At 43.8% G+C, this 21,621-nt stretch overlaps 1 protein-coding gene across 2 annotated transcripts in view; it reads right to left on the bottom strand.

Moving 5' to 3' along the window:
- Nucleotides 1-21,621, bottom strand: part of LOC149474301 (DAP3-binding cell death enhancer 1-like) — a 68,041-nt gene that overhangs the window by 1,949 nt on the left and 44,471 nt on the right. For both annotated transcript variants that reach the window (XM_089652893.1, XM_089652832.1), the window contains exons 9-11: nt 19,269-19,415; nt 13,644-13,736; nt 7,232-7,391 (exon numbers count right to left, since the gene is read on the bottom strand). In XM_089652893.1, the coding sequence (XP_089509019.1) occupies nt 7,232-7,391; nt 13,644-13,736; nt 19,269-19,415 (400 nt within the window). The remainder of the gene's footprint in view (nt 1-7,231; nt 7,392-13,643; nt 13,737-19,268; nt 19,416-21,621) is intronic.

Raw genomic sequence — 21,621 nt, forward strand, 5'->3', positions numbered from 1 at the left:
GGTGTGAGAAGTTTTTGTTTACTTACAATTTCCTTTACGGACGTTGAATTGAAAACTAAAATAAATGCCTGCCAATATTTTTTTTCAATTGGATTATAGCAAGTTTTGGAATATTGCAAATCTTTAGTGAGGAAAAATAATGTTTACAATGTACATTTCTCACAATGATAATTAGAATCGTAATTTGGAAAGAATCTAAAATTTCAGTGAACAAAAAAAGTCTTTTAATTAAAATCAAATTTGTGACTAAATATAAAAACATGCAAATTTGATGTTTGTGTTGCCACCCTAAATAAAAGTAATTTAATCCAATAAGGCCACATTCACACAACAGATCTTTTGCTGCATTCTGAGGTAACCGAACATCCAGTTTGTGTGCAGCCAGAGCTCCATAGAAATACAAACCCTGGATGCACACTGGCTGTGTCCAGGGTCAGTCAGAGGCTTTTTCTGCACTTTTAGATGAGTGCTTACATGCGAATAGAGGCAGCAGCCTTTGATTTGTACAGGGTGCAAATTGACAACTGCATCTGCTAACACTGCATTGTGAATGCAGCCTTATTTATGAATAAACCTCAAACTGTGGGCTCAATTCAAAAAGAGTTATTTTACTCTTAAAATCTGAGATAAAATAACTCAGTTTTTTCAAACAATTTTTTTGCAATTCTCCAAAAAAACCGCTACTGAAATAAAGCTGATGAGTTATTTGATCAAAATGTGAGGAATTTTTCTCATAAAACCATGTGGTATTTTCTCTCATTACATGATATCCAGTGGAATGGATAGTGGAGAAAGATTAGAACCAGTGTCAGTTTTTATTACTAGTTGTTGTTAAGGACACGGCGGCCTCCATCAACAACCAGCTACCGTGCAATATATTACTGCTTGAAAATATGTGTTAACCACTTGCCAAATGCGCTATAGCCGAATGATGGCTACAGCGCGGTTGTCCAGTTCTGAGGGAGTCATATGACTGTCCTCCCAGAACGCGCCCTCCCGTGTGCCCCTGGCGATCTCCGTGATCGTTGTGTCCTACGGACACAGCTGACCACGTGATGTGGTAAAAAACCAATCACAGTGGCCTTTTATCACATGATCAGCTGTGTCCAATGACACAGCAGATCACCGGTAAATGCAGTTGCCGGTTATCGGATGCACTTTCCTCACGCTATCACAACGTGAGGAAAGTACTGCCGATAACTGGCAATTGTCAAGAGGAGGGATCCGAACCGATCCTCAGGGCACTGATGATCACTGCCCCACAGTTCTGCCCACAAGTGCCCAGTAGTGCCATCCACCTGTGCCTAGTAGTGCACCCCAGTGCCACCCATCAGTGCTGCCCAGCAGTGCCACCAATCAGTGGCCATCATTGTTGCATATTAGTGCAGCATCATCAGTGCCACCTTACAGAGACCATCAGTGAAGGAGAAAAATTACCTGTTTGCAAAATTTTATAATAGAAACAAAGAAAAAAATTTTTTTTCAAATTTTTTTGTTTATAGCACAAAAAATAAAACGCCCAGTGGCAATTAAATACCACCAAAAGAAAGTTCTATTTGTGTGAAAAAAATTATAAATATTTCATATGGGTACAGTGTTGCATGACCACACAATTAACATTCAAAGTGTGACATCGCTGAAAGTTGAAAATTGGCCTGGGCACGAAGGGGGTATAAGTGCCCTGTAGGCAAGTGGTTAATTTCCACAATATCAATATTTTAATGTGTGAGCTATTTACCACAAAATTCTTAGTGAAATGCACATTTGCAAAAGAATTACTGCATGCGTTATTTTATCAAATTTTCTCAGTCGTTCTTTAACTCTTGGTGAATTGACCCATACATTCCTTAAATAACGCATGCCTGGAGCACTACTTATTTATTTCCTTTAGTGAATTGACTTTTACACAGTTTTATTAGTTATTGATCTCATGTTTTTGGTGTGTGAGGTAAATAACTCAAAGTGACCGTGAATTGATATTTTTAGCATCTAATGAAATGACTGGAGAAAATGTGTCACGTGATTCAATTATCTCATGAGATATTCTTTAGTGAATTGAGCCCTGGATCCCTTAATTGCACTGTTCCATCTGGCATAGGTGTCTTGATCACAAGGCTGATTGGACAGTATTACAATTTCTTTGGTAGGTGAAATGTTTTACATAAATACGTAACTACACTGCTCAAACAAATGAAAGGAACACTTTTTAATCAGAGTATAGCATCAAGTCAATAAAACTCCTGGGATTTTGATCTTGTCAGTTAAGTAGCAGAGGGGGTTGTTAATCAAACTAACAGGTGCAATAGATGGGAAACAATGAGACGACCCCCAAAACAGGAATGGTTTTAGAGGTGGAGGACACAGACAATTTTTTCCCCACTCATCTTTTCTGTTTTTTGCTAGTTTTGCATTTGGTTAGGGTTCAGTGTCACTATTGGTAACATGAGGCGATACCTGGACCCTACAGAGGCTGCACAGTCCAACTCCTCCAGGATGGTATATCACTACATGTCATTGCCAGAAAGTTTGCTGTGTCTCCCAGCACAGTCTCAAGAGCATGGAGGAGATTCCAGGAGACAAGCAGTTACTTTAGGAGAGCTGAACAGGGCTGTAGAAGGTCCTTAACACATCAGCAGGACCGATATCTGCTCCTTTGTGCAAGGAAGAACAGGATGAGCACTGCCAGAGCCCTACAAAACGAGCTCCAGCAGCCCACTGGTGTGAATATCTCTGACCAAAGAAACAGACAGGGTGGCCTGAGGGCCCAACATCCTCTAGTGGGCCCTATGCTCACTGCCCGGCCCCATAGAGCTTGACTGGCATTTGCCATTGAACACTAGAATTGGCAGGTCTGCCACTGGTGCCCTGTGCTTTTCACAGGTGACAGCAGGTTCACCCTGAGCATATGTGACATAATTGAAAGGGTCTGGAGAAGCCGAGGAGAACATTTTGCTGCCTATAACATCATTCAGCATGACCGTTTTGGTGGTGGGTCAGTGATGGTCTGGGGAGGCATAGCCATGGAGGTATGCACAGACCTCTACAGGCTAGACATAAGCACCCTTACTGCCATTAGGGATTGGGATGAAATCCTTGGACCCACTGTCAGACCCTACATTGGTGTAGTGGGTCCTGGGTTCCTCCTGGTGCACAACACTGCCCAGCCTCATGTGGTGATAGTATGCAGACAGTTCTTAGAGGATGAAGGAGTTGATACCATTGAATGGCCCCCACGCTCACTTGATCTAAATCCAATAGAATACCTCTGGAATATCAAGTTTCAGTCCATGCAACGCTGCCAGGTTGCACCTCAGACTCTCCAGGAGCTCAGTGATGCCCTGGTCCAGATCTGGGAGGAAATACCCCAGGACACCATCTGTCGTGTCATTAGGAGCATGCTCCAACGTTGTCAGGCATGCATACAAGCATGTAGGGGCTATACAAACTACTGAGTACCATTTTAAGTTGCTGCAATGAAATTTCAGCAAAATGGACTAGCCTGCTGCACCGTTTTTTCACTTTGATTTTCGGGGTGTCTTTGAATTCAGTTCTCTGTAGGTTGATCATTTTTATTTCCATCAAACTATGGGGCATCCTTATGTTCCCAACACATTACCCAGTCCTTAATATATCAATATAGATATCCAGCATCTTAGAAGCAGATGTGGGTGGGAGTATTGGTGTTTGCTATAGGCTGGGAATCCCTGGGAACAGAGGAGACAACAGTAGTGTGGAGCCAAACTATATTTTTTATCTTATACTGTATATTCTATACACTGGCCAACATTATACCGTCCACAGCTCTACACCTGCACATACTGACCACCAAAATCAATATTCTATGTCATTTCGCCAACCTTGCAAGTTCTTGAACGGGCATATTTTGCTATTAGAGAAATTAAGAAATTGTGTATAAAATCACAAAGACATTCATTTCAAGTTCAATAATACTAATATTATTAGTGTGCACAGCCACTAGATGGAGTATGTCCCACATAAGTACAATGCTCTGGGAGAGCCATTGTTTGCAGAAGAACAAAAGTGAGTGAGGTGTTTTTTGTGTAGAAGAAAAACCCTGATCAGGGTAGTGTCCAGTAGGAGGTCTAGATCCTCCAGGATACACCCGAACCTCTGCAGAGTTTGAACAGTTTGTTTGACATTGACTGGCAGAGTCTGTGCTGACCGTTCCCTCAGTAGAGGATCATTAAGGTATCCTACTACGAGAATGTCCTGAGAGTGAAGCAGAACAAGTACAGGGGCTAAAATCTTGATGAAGACCCATGGTGCAATGCACAGACCGAATGAAAAGACAACAAATGGGTAATGTTACCAGCCCATCGCAAAATGCTAATGGAACTGGTGCACCGGAAAGATGAGGACATGTACCCTTGATGCCTGTGGAAGCCAGGAAATCTGCTGGATGGGGGGAAGCAATAAATTAACTTGTAGATTCCATGAGGAATTTCTGTATCCAAAAGGAAAATGTTGAAAACATTGAGATCCAGTATGGGGCCAATGCCCCTTTCACTTTGGGAACAGAGAACAGGTTAGAAATCCTGAAACTTTTCTTGCATTGGAACAATAGCTAGGACACCTTGAAAGAGTAGCTATGCCAGAACTGCATGGGGGTCTGCTAATCTTTGCAAAGACATTGGCAGGTTTTACAACAAAGAAGCACTGAAACAGAGTTTGAAATTCAGGCATGTAGCACCTGGATACCATGTTCTGTACCCAAGTGTCCAAAATTTAGTAGATCCAGGGAGGCGCAAAAGCTTACAGATGTCTCCCTGCTCTGATAAGTGGGGAAGTCTCCTGATTTCGAGTCCCAGGCTTGGGGGCCAGGAAGAAAGCTCTTTTTTGGTTCAGCCACAGAGGGTTTCCCAGACTGTGACTTGGCCTTTTTCTGGGGATCGTCCCTCCTATTATGTCCTTGATAAAGTTTTTAAGGATAAGCCAAAGACGCATTCACAACTGCCGGGCGTACACAATAGTGCTGTGGTGTTCTCTGATTGCAGCCTAAATGGGTGTCCTTGCAGAAGGGAGTTTATGTTGAACCATCCTCATTGCTCTGATCTCCAGGATGTTGATGGGGGCTTCCATCACTGACCATGTTTCCTGAACCATGACCAGGTTCCCTGAGGGACTGCAACACTCCTCCCCAGTCTGAGAGACTCGCAACTTTCTTTCTAGTGATAAAGTAAGACTTCCCCTTTATTACGGCTGGGCTGGAGTTTCACTAAATGAAGGAATTCCATGTCTGGACAAAAGCATGGGTAGGTCAAGAGAAGAAGCATGCCTGTTCTAATCCATACAAATATGCTGCAGAGGTCTTAAATGAAATTGGGTAAATGGCACAACTTCAGAGGAGTCTTCCTTGAGGCCTAGAACGGTCATGGAGAATCTCATCAAGGGATGGCTCTTTAACTTCAATTTCTGAGCGTTAGCTCTGTGAGAACAGTTTTTTCTGGAACGAATACCTTTGCTTGAGGTGTATCTAGAGTCAGACCCAAATATTCAGGGTGAAGAGAAGGCTAGAGAGCAGACTTTTTGTAAGTTGGTCACCCATCTGAAAGCCTAAAGCATCCAATTGTCTTATGAATTTTTGGAGATTGGAAATTTGGAATTCTGGAAGATTTGGATATCTGGAATAGAAAGTAGTCCTATAGAAGATACGGACGTTCCGAGTTTTCTGAAGGAAAAGGAGAGGTGCAAAGACCTTTGTGAACAGTCTGGGATCAGAGGATGGGCCAAATGGTTGGGATCTTTCCAGAGCCTGGACCAGCTCTGTGACGTCAGCAGACAGCAGGATTTAGTCCACTGTCGGCTGAAAATAGGTCACCGTAGTGCAGAACTGCTCCTGTGATCCAAAAGGACACAAAGCCTTTTTCCTGTACAATCAGGAGAAAAAATAACCCCAGAACTATGGGATATTTCTATATGTGAATGTTTAGGAGAAAATTATTGGGAGGCAAACGAATGTGTCAGTAAAAATACTGACTCCCACAGTACACAGAACATGGAAATGCAATTATTTTAGTAAATATAAACTGCTAAATACCTTTTCTCATCATCAGTATATAGCAGTCTTGTGACTTCCATAAGTATCCAGCTGAGAACTGGTTAAAGCTTGTAGGAGGAGTTTTCATTCTCCTCTGACTGTCCTACGAGGCTGCATAACCTCTGTCCCTCTATCTGGACAGTGCTGATTGGCCCTGTGCTGATCACATGCACCCTTCCAAAGCAAAAAAACTCTCTAGCAACACACACCAAACTGAGCATGTGCAGAGTGACCCCTAGAGCTCTGTACTATCAGCAGATGGATTGGGGTTGTAGAAGTGGAGGATCTGAGAAGACAGGATCAAACAGTATTTTTACACAATGAGGAGGATTAACCGCTTAGGTTCCACGAGGAGTATAACAAGCACGCTTTACTGTATATACAGACTGATTTTACGGTTGTGGATTTAGTAACACTTTAAGCTCCAGGGGATGGGGCAGGGTGAAACATGTTGAGGCATGGCTTGGATGAATCAAGCAGAGGCTGCTTTTACCTGCTAACCACTTGGGCTGGGCGAGGTGTGCGGCAGTCGGGCTCTCTTTCTGGTACAGCCTACACTGGAATTGCATATTCTTCACGAAATTACAAATGGGCAGATAAGTGCTTCATTCACCACTGCATAAGAGTTTTGTCTATAGCAACCAGATTCTTTGTCTAAGCTGTGTCAGAGGTTTGAAAAGGAAGAAATTGACAACGCTTTTTGACGGTATGCTTTGTATGGTAAATGTGTTCCAATGTGCGTCCAGTTTATACAAAAAATGTTTAGCCCTGGTTCGCTCTGATGTTAATTGGGGGGTACTCTACTTCTACTGAACACCCACGTTATTATAGGGGTGACAGTGTGGTCTCAGGACACACAAGCACTCAGATGCTGGTTTGTTTTGTGCTGTCCTGAACATTTCCTGCAAAGTCTTGGCCTCTGTTAGGTGCTTACTGACTTTCATGATTTCCCTACCAGGGATGTGTTTAGGCAGGGGAAATGCTGGCAGTAATGCCGTTTTGTCAGAGATCAGAGTGAATTATTTTTCAATTTGAGCTCAGGTGAATTCTTTTTTTTTCCCTCTGCTTTAACCGCAATAAATACATATTACATATAAAAGTTTAATTAAATGATTGCATAACTTAAGTTTCATACCTACATATGTCTTAATTGCCAACTATGCATGTCCTCACCTGGACTCTGAAGCTGCTGCATCTCCAGTAATTTCTGCTGAGCAAGCTCATGTCCTGATTTTGCAGCCTTTTCATAATGTGTGAGAGCTTCCAGTCTGCTCACTGAAACTCCAAATCCTTTTTCATAGCACACTCCCAGATGATAGCGACTTTGAACATCCTAACACATACACAAAAAATATGTTGAAATATTGGCTATTAATACAGCACAAAGTCTGGCAGTAGAACTGAATTCAGAATGAACAGAGAAGGCTCCAGCTGTGCAACTGTGTGCATTAACTGTAAACATGTGCTGCAAAAACCATTATTTTACAACAAAAAAACATATAAATGCTGTAAGCACACTGTGCTCAAAATATTACAGAAAACCCTATGTTTGTTAATTGGCAGGCATGTGACCTCTGTTGAAGGGTGGGAAGAGAGTACAAAATCGACCAATCCTACCCTTTGTTAAAGATCACATAACCATATGCCTGAGCCTCCGGATATCTGGCTATCACTGAAGATACCTTAAAGTAGCATGTTCTAAAGGAATTTCTGCCCTTTTATATATCTATATTGTCTTTTTGTATCCATTCCTGCAGGACTGTTAGCTTTGTAGTTTTAGTAGAGGTCCACTTAAATACAAGGAACAATATTTGATAGCCTATGTTTGTTTGAGTGATGGCTTTAGCGCAGGATATAAAGAGCCATCTGAACATTACTGACTAGGCTTTTCCAAAATAGTGGTCCACTGACTACTTAAAGCGGAGTTCCACTCGACCTATCAAAAAATAAAAGTCAGCAGTTACAAAAACTGTAGCCGCTGACTTTTAAAAAACAGCCACTTACCTGTCCCTCGGTCCCGTGGTGTGTCCCCTGCAGCTCATTTCACCAGCCGTCCTGTATTCCAGGAGACCAGCATCTTCAGTGTGGGCACCCAGCTGTGATAGCTTGCAGCTTCACAACTGGGTACCTACTGCGCATGCGAGAGTAGCGATGCCCTTCGTGAATGGTCCTGTAGTCTTCTGGGACCTGTCAAGTGTGCCGAAAGACTACCGGGAGGGAGGACATTTTCCGTTTTCGATCTCCTAGGGTGAGCGGGTACCTGTCAAATTCGGGTACCCACTCCCCCCCCACTCCCCAAAGGTGCCAATCCTTAATGGGGAGTGGAGGAGCAGTCCTTAAAGCGGAACTTCCCCTTTTGGGTGGAGCTCCGCTTTATTATTATTATTATTATTATACAGTATTTATAAAGCGCCAATAGTTCACTCAGCGCTGTACATTACAAAGGGGGACAGAACATGTGACAGAACAATACCAATACAATGCAAAACATGAGGGGATCGAGGGCCCTGCTCTTTCGAGCTTACAATCTAGAAGGGATGGGATAGTGGTACAGGAGGAGATAGCTGTGGGGGATGGAGTGGTAGGAAGAGTGGAGGAGGTCAGCAAGTTAGCAGGGGGTGAGGTAGGCTTCCCTGAAGAGATGGGTTTTCAGGGTGCGCCTAAAGGAGAGGAGAGTAGGTGATAATCTGATGGGTTGGGGCAGGGAGTTCCAGAGGATGGGTGACACCCTGGAGAAGTCCTGGAGGCGGGCATGTAAGGAGGAGACCAGGGAACTAGAGAGAAGGAGGTCTTGTGAGGAGCGGAGTGTGCGTGTTGGGCGGTACTTGGATATTAGGTCAGTGATGTAGTTCGGGGCAGTATGGTGGACAGCTTTGTATGTCAGTGTTAGGATTTTAAATTTGATCCGTTGCGCAATCGGAAGCCAGTGGAGGGATTGGCAGAGGGGGGTGGCGGAAATGGAGCGGTTGGAAAGGTGAATGAGTCTGGCAGCCGTATTCAGGATCGACTGAAGCGGGGATAGCCAGCGGCGAGGCAGGCCAGTGAGGAGGGAGTTGCAGTAGTCGAGTCGTGATATGATGAGGGAGTGGATGAGCTGTTTAGTGGTTTCTGGGGTTAGGAACGTGCGGATTTTGGCGATGTTGCGGAGGTGGAGTCTGCACGAGTTTGTTAAAGATTGGACTTGGGGCTGGAAGGATAGGTTGGAGTCCAGAATGACACCAAGTACTCTGGCCTGCAGAGCGGGTTTGATATTGGCGTTGTTGGATGTGATGTAGAAGTCAATGGGGGGTGGGGTTCGGGCTGGGGGGAAGACAAGGAGCTCGGTTTTGGAGAGATTCAGTTTAAGGAAGTGGAGCGACATCCAATCTGATATGTCGCTCAGTAGGTGTGTGATTTGGGCAGAGACCGAAGGGGTGAGGTGGGGGGTTGAGAGATAGATTTGTGTGTCGTCGGCATAGAGGTGGTAGTTGAAGCCGTGAGAGTGTATGAGTTGGCCAAGGGAGGAGGTGTAGATGGAGAAGAGAAGGGGCCCAAGGACAGAGCCTTGAGGGACCCCAACAGAGAGGGGGAGTGAGGGGGAGGTGGTAGCATTATAGGTAACGCTGAAAGAGCGTTGTGACAGGTAGGATGAGAGCCAGGAGAGAGCAGAATCTCTGAGGCCGAGGGAGTGTAGTATTTTGAGGAGGAGGGGGTGGTCAACTGTGTCGAAGGCCGCAGAGAGGTCAAGGAGTAGGAGCACTGAATAGTGGCCATTAGCTTTGGCGGTTAGAAGGTCGTTGGAGAGTTTGAGTAAGGCGGTTTCGGTGGAGTGTAGGGGGCGGAAGCCAGACTGTAGGGGATCGAGGAGGTTGTTGTCGTTGAGGTGAGAGCATAGGCGGGTGTAGACGAGACGCTCGAGGAGTTTAGATGTAAGTGGGAGCAGGGAGATGGGTCTGAGGTTGTTCGGGTCATTGGGGTCCAGGGAGGGCTTTTTAAGTATGGGGGTGATGTGTGCATGCTTCAGTGGGGAGGGGAAAGTGCCGGAGGAGAGGGAGAGATTAAAGATGTGGGTGAGGGAGCGTAGGATGGAGGGGGAGGGAGGTCGTAGGAATTGTGAGGGGATAGGGTCGAGGGGGCAGGTGGTGAGGCGGGCATCAGAGAGGATCTTGGAGACTTCCTCAATGGTAGTAAGGTCAAAGGTGTGGAGTGTTGGGGGAGCTTCAGTATGAGGAATGTAGGGTGGGGTGGGAGTGGAGGTCAGAGCAGTGGTGGGGCCGTGGGAGAGGGGTGATGAGGGGGTAGCTGAGTGAGGGGGAACGGGGTCGGAGGGAGTTTGAGCAGTGACGAAGTCCCTGCGGGTAATGTCGAGGGGGAGGGGGGATGAGGGGGTAGCTGTGTGAGAGGGGACGGGTTGAGAGGGCGTGTGAGTTGCGGCAATGTCCTTGCGAATTGTGTCAATCTTGTTTTTGAAGTGATTGGCAATCTCAAGGGCGGTGAGCGAGGTGCTGGGTGGAGGTGGGGGTGGAGAGAGTAGAGAGTTGAAGGTGGAGAAGAGTCGGCGAGGATTGGAGGAGAGGGCCTTGATGAGGGTCAGGAAGTAGGCTTGTTTGGCTGCGTGGAGGGAGGAGGTGTAGGTGCGGAAGGCAGATTTGTAGCAGGTGAAAGCTTGTTGGGATTTTGTTTTGCGCCATAGTCGCTCCAGGGCACGACTGCGTCGTTTGAGGGTTTTGGTGTGATCAGTCTGCCAGGGCTGGAGCGGTCGGAGTCTGATGTTGCGTGTGGTTAAAGGCGCTAGTGAGTCAAGGGCTGCTGACAGCGCGTTGTTGTAGGCAGTCATAGCCAAGTCGGGGCAGGACAGGGGGAGGATGCGGTCGTGGAGTTGATCAGCTGCAGAGTGGAGGGGGGCAGGGTTAAGGTTGCGGAGGTTACGGCTGGTAGTAGTGTGACATTTGGAGGGGTAGGCGTTGGAGGACGAGGAGATAGAGAAGGTGATCAGGTTGTGGTCAGAGAGAGGGAAGGGGGTGTTAGTGAGGTTGTGGGGAGCGCAGCGGTTGGAGAAGACAAGATCAAGGATATTACCGTTGGAGTGGGTGGTGGATTGTATGCACTGTGCAAGTGCAAAGGAGGAGGTTAAGTGGAGGAGACGGGCTGTGTCCGGGTTGTCAAGGTTGACAGGGATGTTGAAATCCCCAAGAATGATGGTGGGTAGCTCAGAGGAGAGGAAGAAGGGTAGCCAGGAGGAGAAGTCTTCCAGGAAGCGGGGTATGGATCCAGGAGGCCGGTATATCACAGCAATCTTCAGGGGGGTTGGGGAGAATAGTCGGACGCAGTGGGCCTCGAAGGAGGAGAAGGATAGGGAGGGGGGGTTTGGGAGGACTCGGAAGGTGCTCCGCGGTGACAGGAGCAGACCAACTCCACCACCTTTACGACCGTTAGGTCTGGGTGAGTGGGTCCAGGTGAGACCTCCATAGGAGAGTGCAGCAGGGGAGGTAGAGTCAGTGGGCTGGATCCAGGTTTCCGTGATCGCCAGGAGGTTGAGGGAGCGGGAAACAAAGAGGTCGTGGATGGCGGTAAGCTTGTTGCACACCGATCGGGCGTTCAGGAGTGCACATGAAAACGGGGGGGAGATTTTAGGGAGCAGGGGGACAGATACTAGGTTGCGGTAGGACATGGCGGTGGGAGGGTGTTGTGCGGGTGAGGGAGGTGGTGGAGGGCCAGGATTCGGGGAGATGTCTCCCGCGGCTAGGAGGAGGAGAAGGGTGAGAAAGGTGGCATGGGAACGGGATGTGCAGGAGCGTGAGAAACTCCTAGTGGAGGTGTTGGGGTCAGTGGGAGAGTGGAATAATAGGAGGAGGTGGTGGGTGCCATAGAGGGGCGAAGGAAGCAGTGAGGACACAATGTACAAATGTTTAGGAGGAGCAGAGGGATATAGTGAAGAGTTTTTTTTCTGTAGATAGAAAATTGGCTACCACAATGCAACAGGAGCCATCTCGTTTTGCACGCTATTAGCAATGCTGTTTATCAGCACAATGAAAGGAATCGTATCAATCAGGGTTCCCCAAGGGTCAATGGGGCTATCCAAGGGGGTCGATAAAATGGCATTGATGATAAATGATGGAAAATGATTGTGGCCAATTAATTTTATGAGGTCTATGCAGTGCTCCATGCTAGTCCCTAATCCTGAAAATATGGTTATTGGCACCAAGGCAGCATTACTCAAGGTTGATCAGTTGCCAAAAAGAGTGGCAAGAGTTGCGGTGCATTTAATAAACGTTTTGCATTTTACCAACCATAATAGCAGCTGCTGATACCAAAAAGAAGATTCAACAGTATTCATGAGAAATTATATCTTTAATACTATTATTTAAGGTAGTATTTATTAAATTGTTTTTATATAATGAATGTTTGGGGGTCGATGATCAATGGGAAACTTCAATGAGGGGTTGATAAGCTGATAAGCCGAAGAGTGCTACTGTTTAGCTGAATTGGCCTTTTTTTTTTTTTAAAAGTATGTATTTTTTTTCCTCGTTATACTTACCTCGGTGGATGCAGCATTGGTCCAATGCTGCATCTGTCCCACGCCGCCTCTAAGTGTGAGAACTCAGTGATCACATGATCGCTGAGGTCTCACAGCCGCTCTGTGCAGAGAGCAGTGACTTTAAGTCACCGCTGTCTAATCAGCCCCCCTGAGCTCACAGCTTGCTGAGAGGCTGAGCCAGGTGCCACTCCAGACCCTGGGGTGGATCCCGACTTTGAAGTTGGGATCTTTTCCCAGCCTGGACTAGCTGAGTGGTGTCAGGCGTCAGCAGGCTTCAGCCCGCTGTTAGCCAAAAGCGGGGCACAGGAGTGCAGAACAAACTGCACTCCTGTAATCCACAGGAGAAGTACAGCCAAAAGACCTTTGGCTGTACTTCTCCTTTAAGCATTACCTGAAAATGTTTCACAATGCAAATTCATCATTAAAGGCCACACCATGAGTCCATTTTAAAATAAGCCTCACCAGCTGAAATTTGGGATAGTCCCAAGGAAACAAAATAAAAAACTGGGTACAAAATATTAGTGAAAAAAACAAAAGCAAAAACACACATAAACCAGCCCATGCACCAGTTTTTCATTTTTGAATGGTTTAAAAGAGAAGTATGAGAGAAAAAAAAACATACATACTCACTTAGAATGTTGCAGCATTAATCCAAGCTGCAGCTGTCCCCTGCCAGCTTTCACCAAGAACTTAGTGACCAAAGACCACTGATAATTTAGTTCTAGGGTCCACACTGAGCACAGAATGGTGACTTATCAGTCACCGCTCTATGCTCTGTCCCTCCAACACTCACTGGACTGCTGGGCTGTGGTGCAGTGCACTCTTGTGACCCACAGAAGAAGTATGGCCAATAGAGCTTTGGCCATACTTCACTTTTAAAGATACAAAGTGTAGGGACATTGGTACTAGACTACTCTATAGAGGTATCTATTGTGTAAACTAGGTGTAGTCTTTTATGGTTTGATTTTGGTTTAACGAGTCACTATACAGTTGACAAGTGCAGTTTAGGTAAACATAAATTCAATGTTTCAGACACATTTTTTGTAAGATCTATGCTTTATGACTTACTCCATTTTCAGCTGCCATCCAGAAGTATTTTGCTGCCTTCTCTGGATCAAAATGAGACTCTTTACTATAGAAAACTCCTAAATAGGCTTGAGCCTGCAAAAACAATAACATTACTGTTATGTATGGTAAATATAATCAACAATTCAGAACAATGAATAAAGACCACGTTATGGAGAGTAGCTATAGTTGGACTACACTGAAGGATTAAGTCACACCAGTGGCTGTAGCTGGTGTGTGGTGGGGTCCAGCGGGATCACAGCAGTGCTGATGCGCTGATCTTGGCACATTGCATCTTTTTTTTTTTAATGAACTTTATTGAAATGTCACAGAGATATTCCATTAAAGTGGAAGGTCTGTCATGTCTGGCTCCCAGCGCCAGCTTCAGAGGAGAGAACAGTGTCAACGGCTGCATTACCTGGCGGTGACATCACCCATAGACTTACTATGTGGCATCTGTTGTGGGCTATCCCTCTTCTTCCCTGAAGCAGACGCTAGGAGTTGATAACGTGACTGGTCTACGTAAGTATAGACATCTTTCATCTACAGTCTAGTTTGTATAGGACTTAGAACGGGGGTGGAAGCAGGTTTAAGATTATACAGAACTTTAAGTTCAATTACCAGCCATGCGGTGGAGTGCTTTGCATGGCGCTGGAAAATACTGCTCGCAGTACCTTTTTCAGTGCGCACGGCCCGCAGACCTCTGCAACGCAGTGGTGTGAAACAGGCACATCAGAGACAAGACATTTTACCTTGTCATGTGATAGGATTAAGCTGGAAAAGCCACCCAAGGCAGTTCCACCATATCTGGTGTGAATGTTAATGCTCTCTGCTAAAGTCTGCTAACACTTGTACCTTGTGACAACTAAGAACAGCAAGGAAAATACTGTACCCATTGTTTTTACAGGCAAAACATAAAAACAGATGCTATCTGCACTCAAACTGCAGGTAAAGCTGGGTATACACTATCAGGTTTTTTTTTTTTCGTTCAACCCAATTATACGAAAAGCCTGACATGTTGGTGCCCTTGTCTGGCCTAATTTAATTAGCATGAGCTCACACTGGCAAGCAAACTATTTGTGGATTTTGAGATATCTATATGTAACATATTATATACATGTAATGCTATGAGATATTGTACTTTGACTGTCATGATTTTATTTCAGAATAATCTGACTTTTCCTCATGAGGAAGTGGATTATTTCCACGAAACATGTAGAGGAGTCAACAATCAAGGGTTCAATCAAACAAATCAAACAATCAACAAACAATCAACCCAATCAAGGGTGGAGCTGTAACCACCATAATTTATGTGACCTGTGAGAATATGTTAAATCACTGTGATTTTAGAACAGATTCATGTACATATCTGATCAAATAATTTTTTGCATAACAAGAAAAATGTATTGTTTTTATGACTGTGTTGTCCTTCGGGTGCCAAGATAGTCCATTTTCCTCTTTGGGGGTATGTGCCCCTTTCATTTTTCTTTTCGTTCAACCCAGCAGGCATAGTGAAAAGTCTGATATTTGGCTCCTGTGTATGGGGCTTAACACACTACCATTTACTGTGGGTTGGAAGTTTAAACGGTCTATTAGGATTGTCTAATAAACAGGTCCTCGTGAAGTCCCTGCACTCAGAAATGATATCTATGGTAATGCAAATTTCTATATTTACACATTGCCTAACTTTCAAAGCCAAGGTAGGATTAGATAAGAAAAAAAAAATAATAATAATTATCTGCTCATGTTCTATTACATAGAAAGATCTTTAGCTCCCATGATGTCAATTAAATTAGGTTTTAAGATTAAAAAAAAACTGTAAAAAAAGAAAAAAAAAAAAAGTATATAAAATACACTGCTCGAAAAAATTAAAGGAACACTTTGAAAACACATCAGCTCTCAACGGGGAAAAATATCATGCTGGATATCTATACTGATATGGACTGGGTAATGTGTTGGGAACGTAAGAATGCCCCATCGTTTCATGGAAATAAAATTCAGTCCTCTGTAGAGTGATAATTTCAAAGTGTTCCTTTAATTGTTTTGAGCATTGCACACACGCACGCACGCACGCACCATAGCCTGAATTCTCCTGGCAATTGACAAATATAAGTCTTGGATGGTGGCTAATGGAATTTGATACCATTCTTCATACATATATTGTTCCAGTTCTGAAATGGCGCAGGAGGAAAAAGAACCTTGTTCGTCAAAATTGCCTAAAGTGGCTCTATGATATTGAGGTCCGGCGACCTTTGTACATAGTCACAAGCAGTGACTCTACATTTCCAGGTGATGATGGGGCCTGCAGAATACCAAGATATGGCTGTCCAAATCAGGATTGCGCCACCACGTTTTACCGTTAGCACAAGACAGTCCTGGTCGTAAGCTTGGGATGGCATTTGCCACACAAAAACATCCAGTGGTTGGGAACAGTGTGAAGCTCAATTCATCTAACCATATTACAGCCAGATATTACAATCAATAGTCCAGGATTTATGGGTGTTGCACCTTTCTCTCCTTTACTGAGCATTAATATCGGTAACTACACTGTATGCACAATTATTAGGCGAGTATTTTGACCAAATCATCATTTTTGTAATACTGTCCAACTCCATGCTTATAAACTTGAATGCTTATTGGATTTAAGCATATCAGGTGATTTATATTTGTGTAATAAAAGAGGGTGTGGCCTAAGGAGATCAACACCCTATATCAAGGTGTCCACAATTATTAGGCAGCTTTTTTTCCTCAGGCAAAATGGGCCAAAAAAGAGATTTACCTGACTCTGAAAAGTCAGAAATTGTAAAAAGTCTTTCAGAGGGATGCAGCATTCTTCAAATTGCTAAGATATTGGGGCATGATCACAAAACCATCAATCGTTTTGTTGCAAATAGTCAACATGGTCGCAAAAAACATGTTGAGGAAAAAAAAGATGCAAATTAAACTGCCAAAGATTTGAGAAAAATCAAACATAAAGCTACCAGAAACCCATTATCCTCCAGGGCTGTCATTTTCGAGAACTGCAACCTACCTGGAGAGCCCAGAAGTACAACGTGTTCAGTGCTCAGAAACATGGCCAAGGTAAGAAAGGCTGAAAACTGACCACCACTGAACAAGATACATAAGTTGATATGTCAAGACTAAGCCAAGGAATACCTGATTTTTCAAAAGTTTTATGGACTGTTGAGATGAGAGTGACTCTTGACAGACCAGATGGATGGGCCCATGGTTGGATCAGTAATGGGCACAGAGCTCCACTCTGACTGGCTGGATAAAGTGGAGGTGGGGTATTGGTATGGGCTGTTATTAAAGATGAGCTAGTTGGACCTTTTCGGGTTGAAGATGGACTCAAAATCAACTCCCAAACCTACTTCCAGTTTTTAGAAGACACTTTCTTGAAGCAGTGGTACAGGAAAAAGTCTGCATCTTTCAAGAAGACCATGATATTTATGCAGAACAATCCATCGCATGCATCGAAGTAGTCCACTGCGTGGCTAGCCAGTAAAGGCCTTAAAGATGAAAGAATAATGACATGGCCCTCTTCCGCACCTGACCTATACCCTATTGAGAACCTGTGGGCCTTTCTTAAAACAGGAAAACAGTACACCTCTCTGAACAGTTTCTGGGAGGCTGTGGTTGCTGCTGCTCAAAGCACTGATCCTCAACAGATCAAGAAACTTACAGAATAAATGAATGGAAGGCTTATGACTTATTGAAAAAGAAGGGTGGCTACAGTGGTCACTGATTTTTGTTGGAAATGTCACAAAAGTGTATTTGTAAATTTTGAGTTGTTTATTATTCTCAATTTAACAGATGAAAATAAACAAGTGAGATGGGAACATTTTCGTTTTTCATTTAGTTGCATAATCATGCTGCACACAGATATTCTCCTATGAAAGCCAAAACCTCACTTTTACTGTCTTAAATATTCAGGTTTGAGGTTTATTAACATTTTGGACTGACTGAGAACACTGTAGTTGTTCAATAATGAAATGAATCCTCAAAAATACAACTTGCCTAATAATTGTGCACACAGTGTAGTGGTTTGGCACTTGCAGCTCGACTGTGAATGTTTTCCTTATAGAGTTCCCCCCGCACAGTTTTTGTGGACACGGGCTTTGGAAGACTGAGATTGAGCTCTGCAGCTTTTGCAGCAGTTGTTTTCTTATTCCAAGTCCCAATCCTGCGCAATTGTCCTTTTCTCTCATTTCAGTCAGTTGACCATGCTTATGCTTATCAGACAATATTTTCCCGGAAACTGTGTATGCCATCATAACCATTGATACTGTACCTCGCTACACAGCAAATAAACAGGCAACTTCAGTCACAGAGGCACCAGCTAAACGGGCACCAACAATTTGCCCCCTTTGAAGCTCAGTAAGCTCTGACATGACTCCGTATTACTACCAGTGCACGCAGTGAATGACAAAAGTGAGGCTTCCCACCTGTTAGCTAGGTGTCTCATCACACAGCAGAATAATGTTACATCATCTCTTAACGAGAAACATGTCGTCGCTTTCACACCTGCAAATCATGTAGTTTTTTCATATTTTTGTTCAAGTTCTGAATATGTGCTTGCACTTAGGAGACTCTCAAAATTATAGTTAGGACTGTAGTACACTGGGCTGCCATTATGTGGCTGCTGCAGCTTACACATATATTTGCAAATCTGTGCAAGCTAAACCCCTTGGTGTTAACATGAACTGTTAGGGTCAATTTGGTTTGCTGGCTAGTAGGTGAGCTGGGAATTTTTGTTTGCCGTTTTCTGACATGCGTCGCACGTCCGTGTGTTCCTTGCCATAAAGGCCAGTCATATGTTGGGGTGGTTGCCAATTGATTTTACTGTTGGTGAATTGGTGAGGGGATGTACTGGATACTTTTTCCGCTGTTGTGCTAATGCATCCCTATATTTTAAAGGGGGCTTACATATTCTGATAAGTGACCCTGCAACCCCCAGCCAGGGTTTTGGGGAACAGGTCCTTTTCCTCATTAACATGGTGCCAGGATGCTTTGTCCTTTGCTACTACCCCCCCCCCCCCCAACCCCCAGAAAAGTAGCCTCACATTCATATTGAGGGAATGTGGCCTGGTATGGTTCAGGAAAAAAAAGCTGCATGCTTAACACCCTCCCCCCCCCCTTGGCCTGCATGGATTTTGGGGAGACCTAACGCTAATTTTTTTTTTTAATCTTCTTTACTAGCAAGTCAAGATCCCCCAGCTCACAGCAGAGGTGAGTCACTGGTTGTTAGGATGTCAGTGAGTGTCAGCTTCTTCAGCAAAAATCTCAGGCAAAAATACACAGAGAAACATATGTACATGTGTTTTTGGTGTGTCTCTATTGAAGTCTATTGGGGACAAAATTGTACTGCATCGCACCAAAGTAGCACAGGTACCTTCCCCAAAGTCATATTGCAGTTGTGTAGCACTTATTTGAACGGACACCACTGAATTCAATGTGATTTCCATTGTCATACGATTCTATGCAACTCAAGTCAAAACTAAAAACGCATGAGTGTGATTCAGAGATATCATTTTCTTTTTGTTTTCTTAAGGAAAACAAGAAGAAAATTATATATATATATATATCTCTTCTCATATAAGGGTTCCAAGATCAGTGCACAACACTCACCTCTTTCACACCAGCCTGGGCAGCTTCAAGAAGCAGCTGTAGTGCTGACTGTGTGTCCCCACTGGTAGACTGTAGCAAATGGCGGGCATAACGATATTTGGCAAGCTGGTGCCCCCCGCTGGCTGCCAGACCATAATATTCTGCTGCCTAGAAGAACAATAACATATATAACATATATAATATAAAAAGAAAGATGCCTTTTTTTTCTAAATATAAAGAATAAAAAACATTCCAGGACATTTCATATTTTTTTCAGTACTACACTAACAATAAAATACAGACGCTTTTGGATTATACTACTGTCAAACAATAACAGCAAAATGAAGACCTGGGCTATGATACAAGTATAAGATGAATAAATATGGGGCACTGCTGTCTTTGAAGACTTAGTAAGGCTCAAAATTGCACATGACAAGCGATGGTACCGATTTTCAGCATTAATTACAATTGATTGGACCACTTTCAGTTTCCTATAGAGCAATAATAAGTGCCTTTTTCTTTAATTTTTTGTCAGTTTACTGTCAGTAGTGACTGCTTCTCCCACACACATTTGAATAAGATTTTTTTTTTTTCAAAGTACTAAATGCATAAATCTTGGTAACAAACCACTTATGTTCTTTAGAACCACTACTGTCTCCAGAATTTCAAGCAACAAATTAGCTGCTCTAGTAGCATAGTAGCATAAAAAGTGGTCCACAACCTTATTATGCAATATACAGTTGTGTGAAAAAGTAAACACACCCCGTGCAAATGGTTGACTAAATAATGTTTGAACAGGCAAACATTAGATCATTATTTCAAACAGTAACTACAGATAAAGACGATATACAGTACCTGAAGTGGTATTAAAGCCAAAATGTAATATATTGCAGCTTACCAATTATCAGATGAGGTGACTATTAGTTTTATTTTTTTATCAGTATGGGGAGTGGGGGGTAATGTTAAATGTGTTAGCAGATTTAGATACACTAACACTACTTAAATGAAAATCTAATGTTGGCCTTTTCAAATATGTTAAAAGGTAACAATGCCATGGGGTGTAATCTCAGTAGATAAGCAGTTTTTGAAATACTCAGACCAGCCCGTCTCACACCAAGAACCATGCCACGTTCAAAGTCACTTAAATCCCCTTTCTTCTCCATTCTGATGCTGGGTTTGAACGTCAGCAAATCGTCTTCACCACATCTCTATGCCTAAATGCATAGAGTTGCTGCCATGTGATTGGCTGATTAGCAACTTGTGTTACCAAGCAATTGAACAGGTGTACCTAATAAAATTGCCAGTGGGTGTACATCACAGAACACAGAGGTATTGATATTCATATCTACTTGGGTAAGTCTACCACCTTTAGGTCAAGGTTGGGCAATTCATTTTTCCAAGTGGCCACATGAGAAACTGGGACTGTCGTGGAGGGCCACACCTAATTCTGCCTTATATTAATTTTGGATCTGTGAAGGTCTGCAAGTACATAAATATATAGAAAGAAAACACATGGCATAGGAATAATAGGTACAACTGCTCATGAAATGGGTTTCTTTTAGATCAGTGGACAAGGAGTGGTAAAAACAGGCAGCTGAGACGCGGTTTTATCCTCCAGAACTATAGTATAACAGCTGGATAGGATTGTTCATGTGCCACGGATTGATTCTTTGCTTCGTGGCATTTTTACCTTGATGTGCAGAGTTTGACTAGCAGCACCACTTGTCAAACTTGCTCACTGAGTTCAGTGGCGCTATGCAGCAACTGTATGCAATGCAGGTATTGTAGGGTTAAATTAAGTTAAATTAGGAAGTGGGGAGTTGAAGTGAAGAACAGGTGCGTGGCTCTTGGAGTCTGCAGCGTGCAAGTGCTAAAAACAGGAAGAACTTGATATGTAGTAGCAGGGGAGCATCGGGATGTGTCCTAAGCTACGCTCTCCCATGCTCTTCTTCCAGTTCTTGCAGCTCTCTACACGGACCTCTGTCAGGGTGTCTCTCTGGGTCTGTCAGCTTCCCCAGTGAAGACGTTGATAGGCATAGAGAAGCATGCTGACAGTGGAAGTATCTAAGGCCGGATAGAGACAGCCAAAGGGCTGGGGCGGCAATTTGCCCAGGTCTGCTTTAGGTGAAAGGAAATTGGCCGAAAAAAAGCAGAAATCTCCACACTGGCATAATCCCTCCCAGCTCAGCTAAGCTTCAGTTTTGTAGCAAGCAATGAGGAACACAGACAAGAGGGAAGGGATCTTTGGTGTCCTTTATTATACTCCAAAAAAATAACTTTACAGGTAAATAAAAACATTTCTTATTTCCTAATCGCAGGACACAGAAAAGGGCAACCAAACTGATAAGAGGTATGGAGGAGCTCATCTATAAGG

Source organism: Staurois parvus, unplaced genomic scaffold, assembly GCF_062004578.1.
Source record: "Staurois parvus isolate SC_StPar_1 unplaced genomic scaffold, SC_StPar_1.0 ptg000006l, whole genome shotgun sequence".
Classification (NCBI taxonomy): Eukaryota; Metazoa; Chordata; class Amphibia; order Anura; family Ranidae; genus Staurois; species Staurois parvus.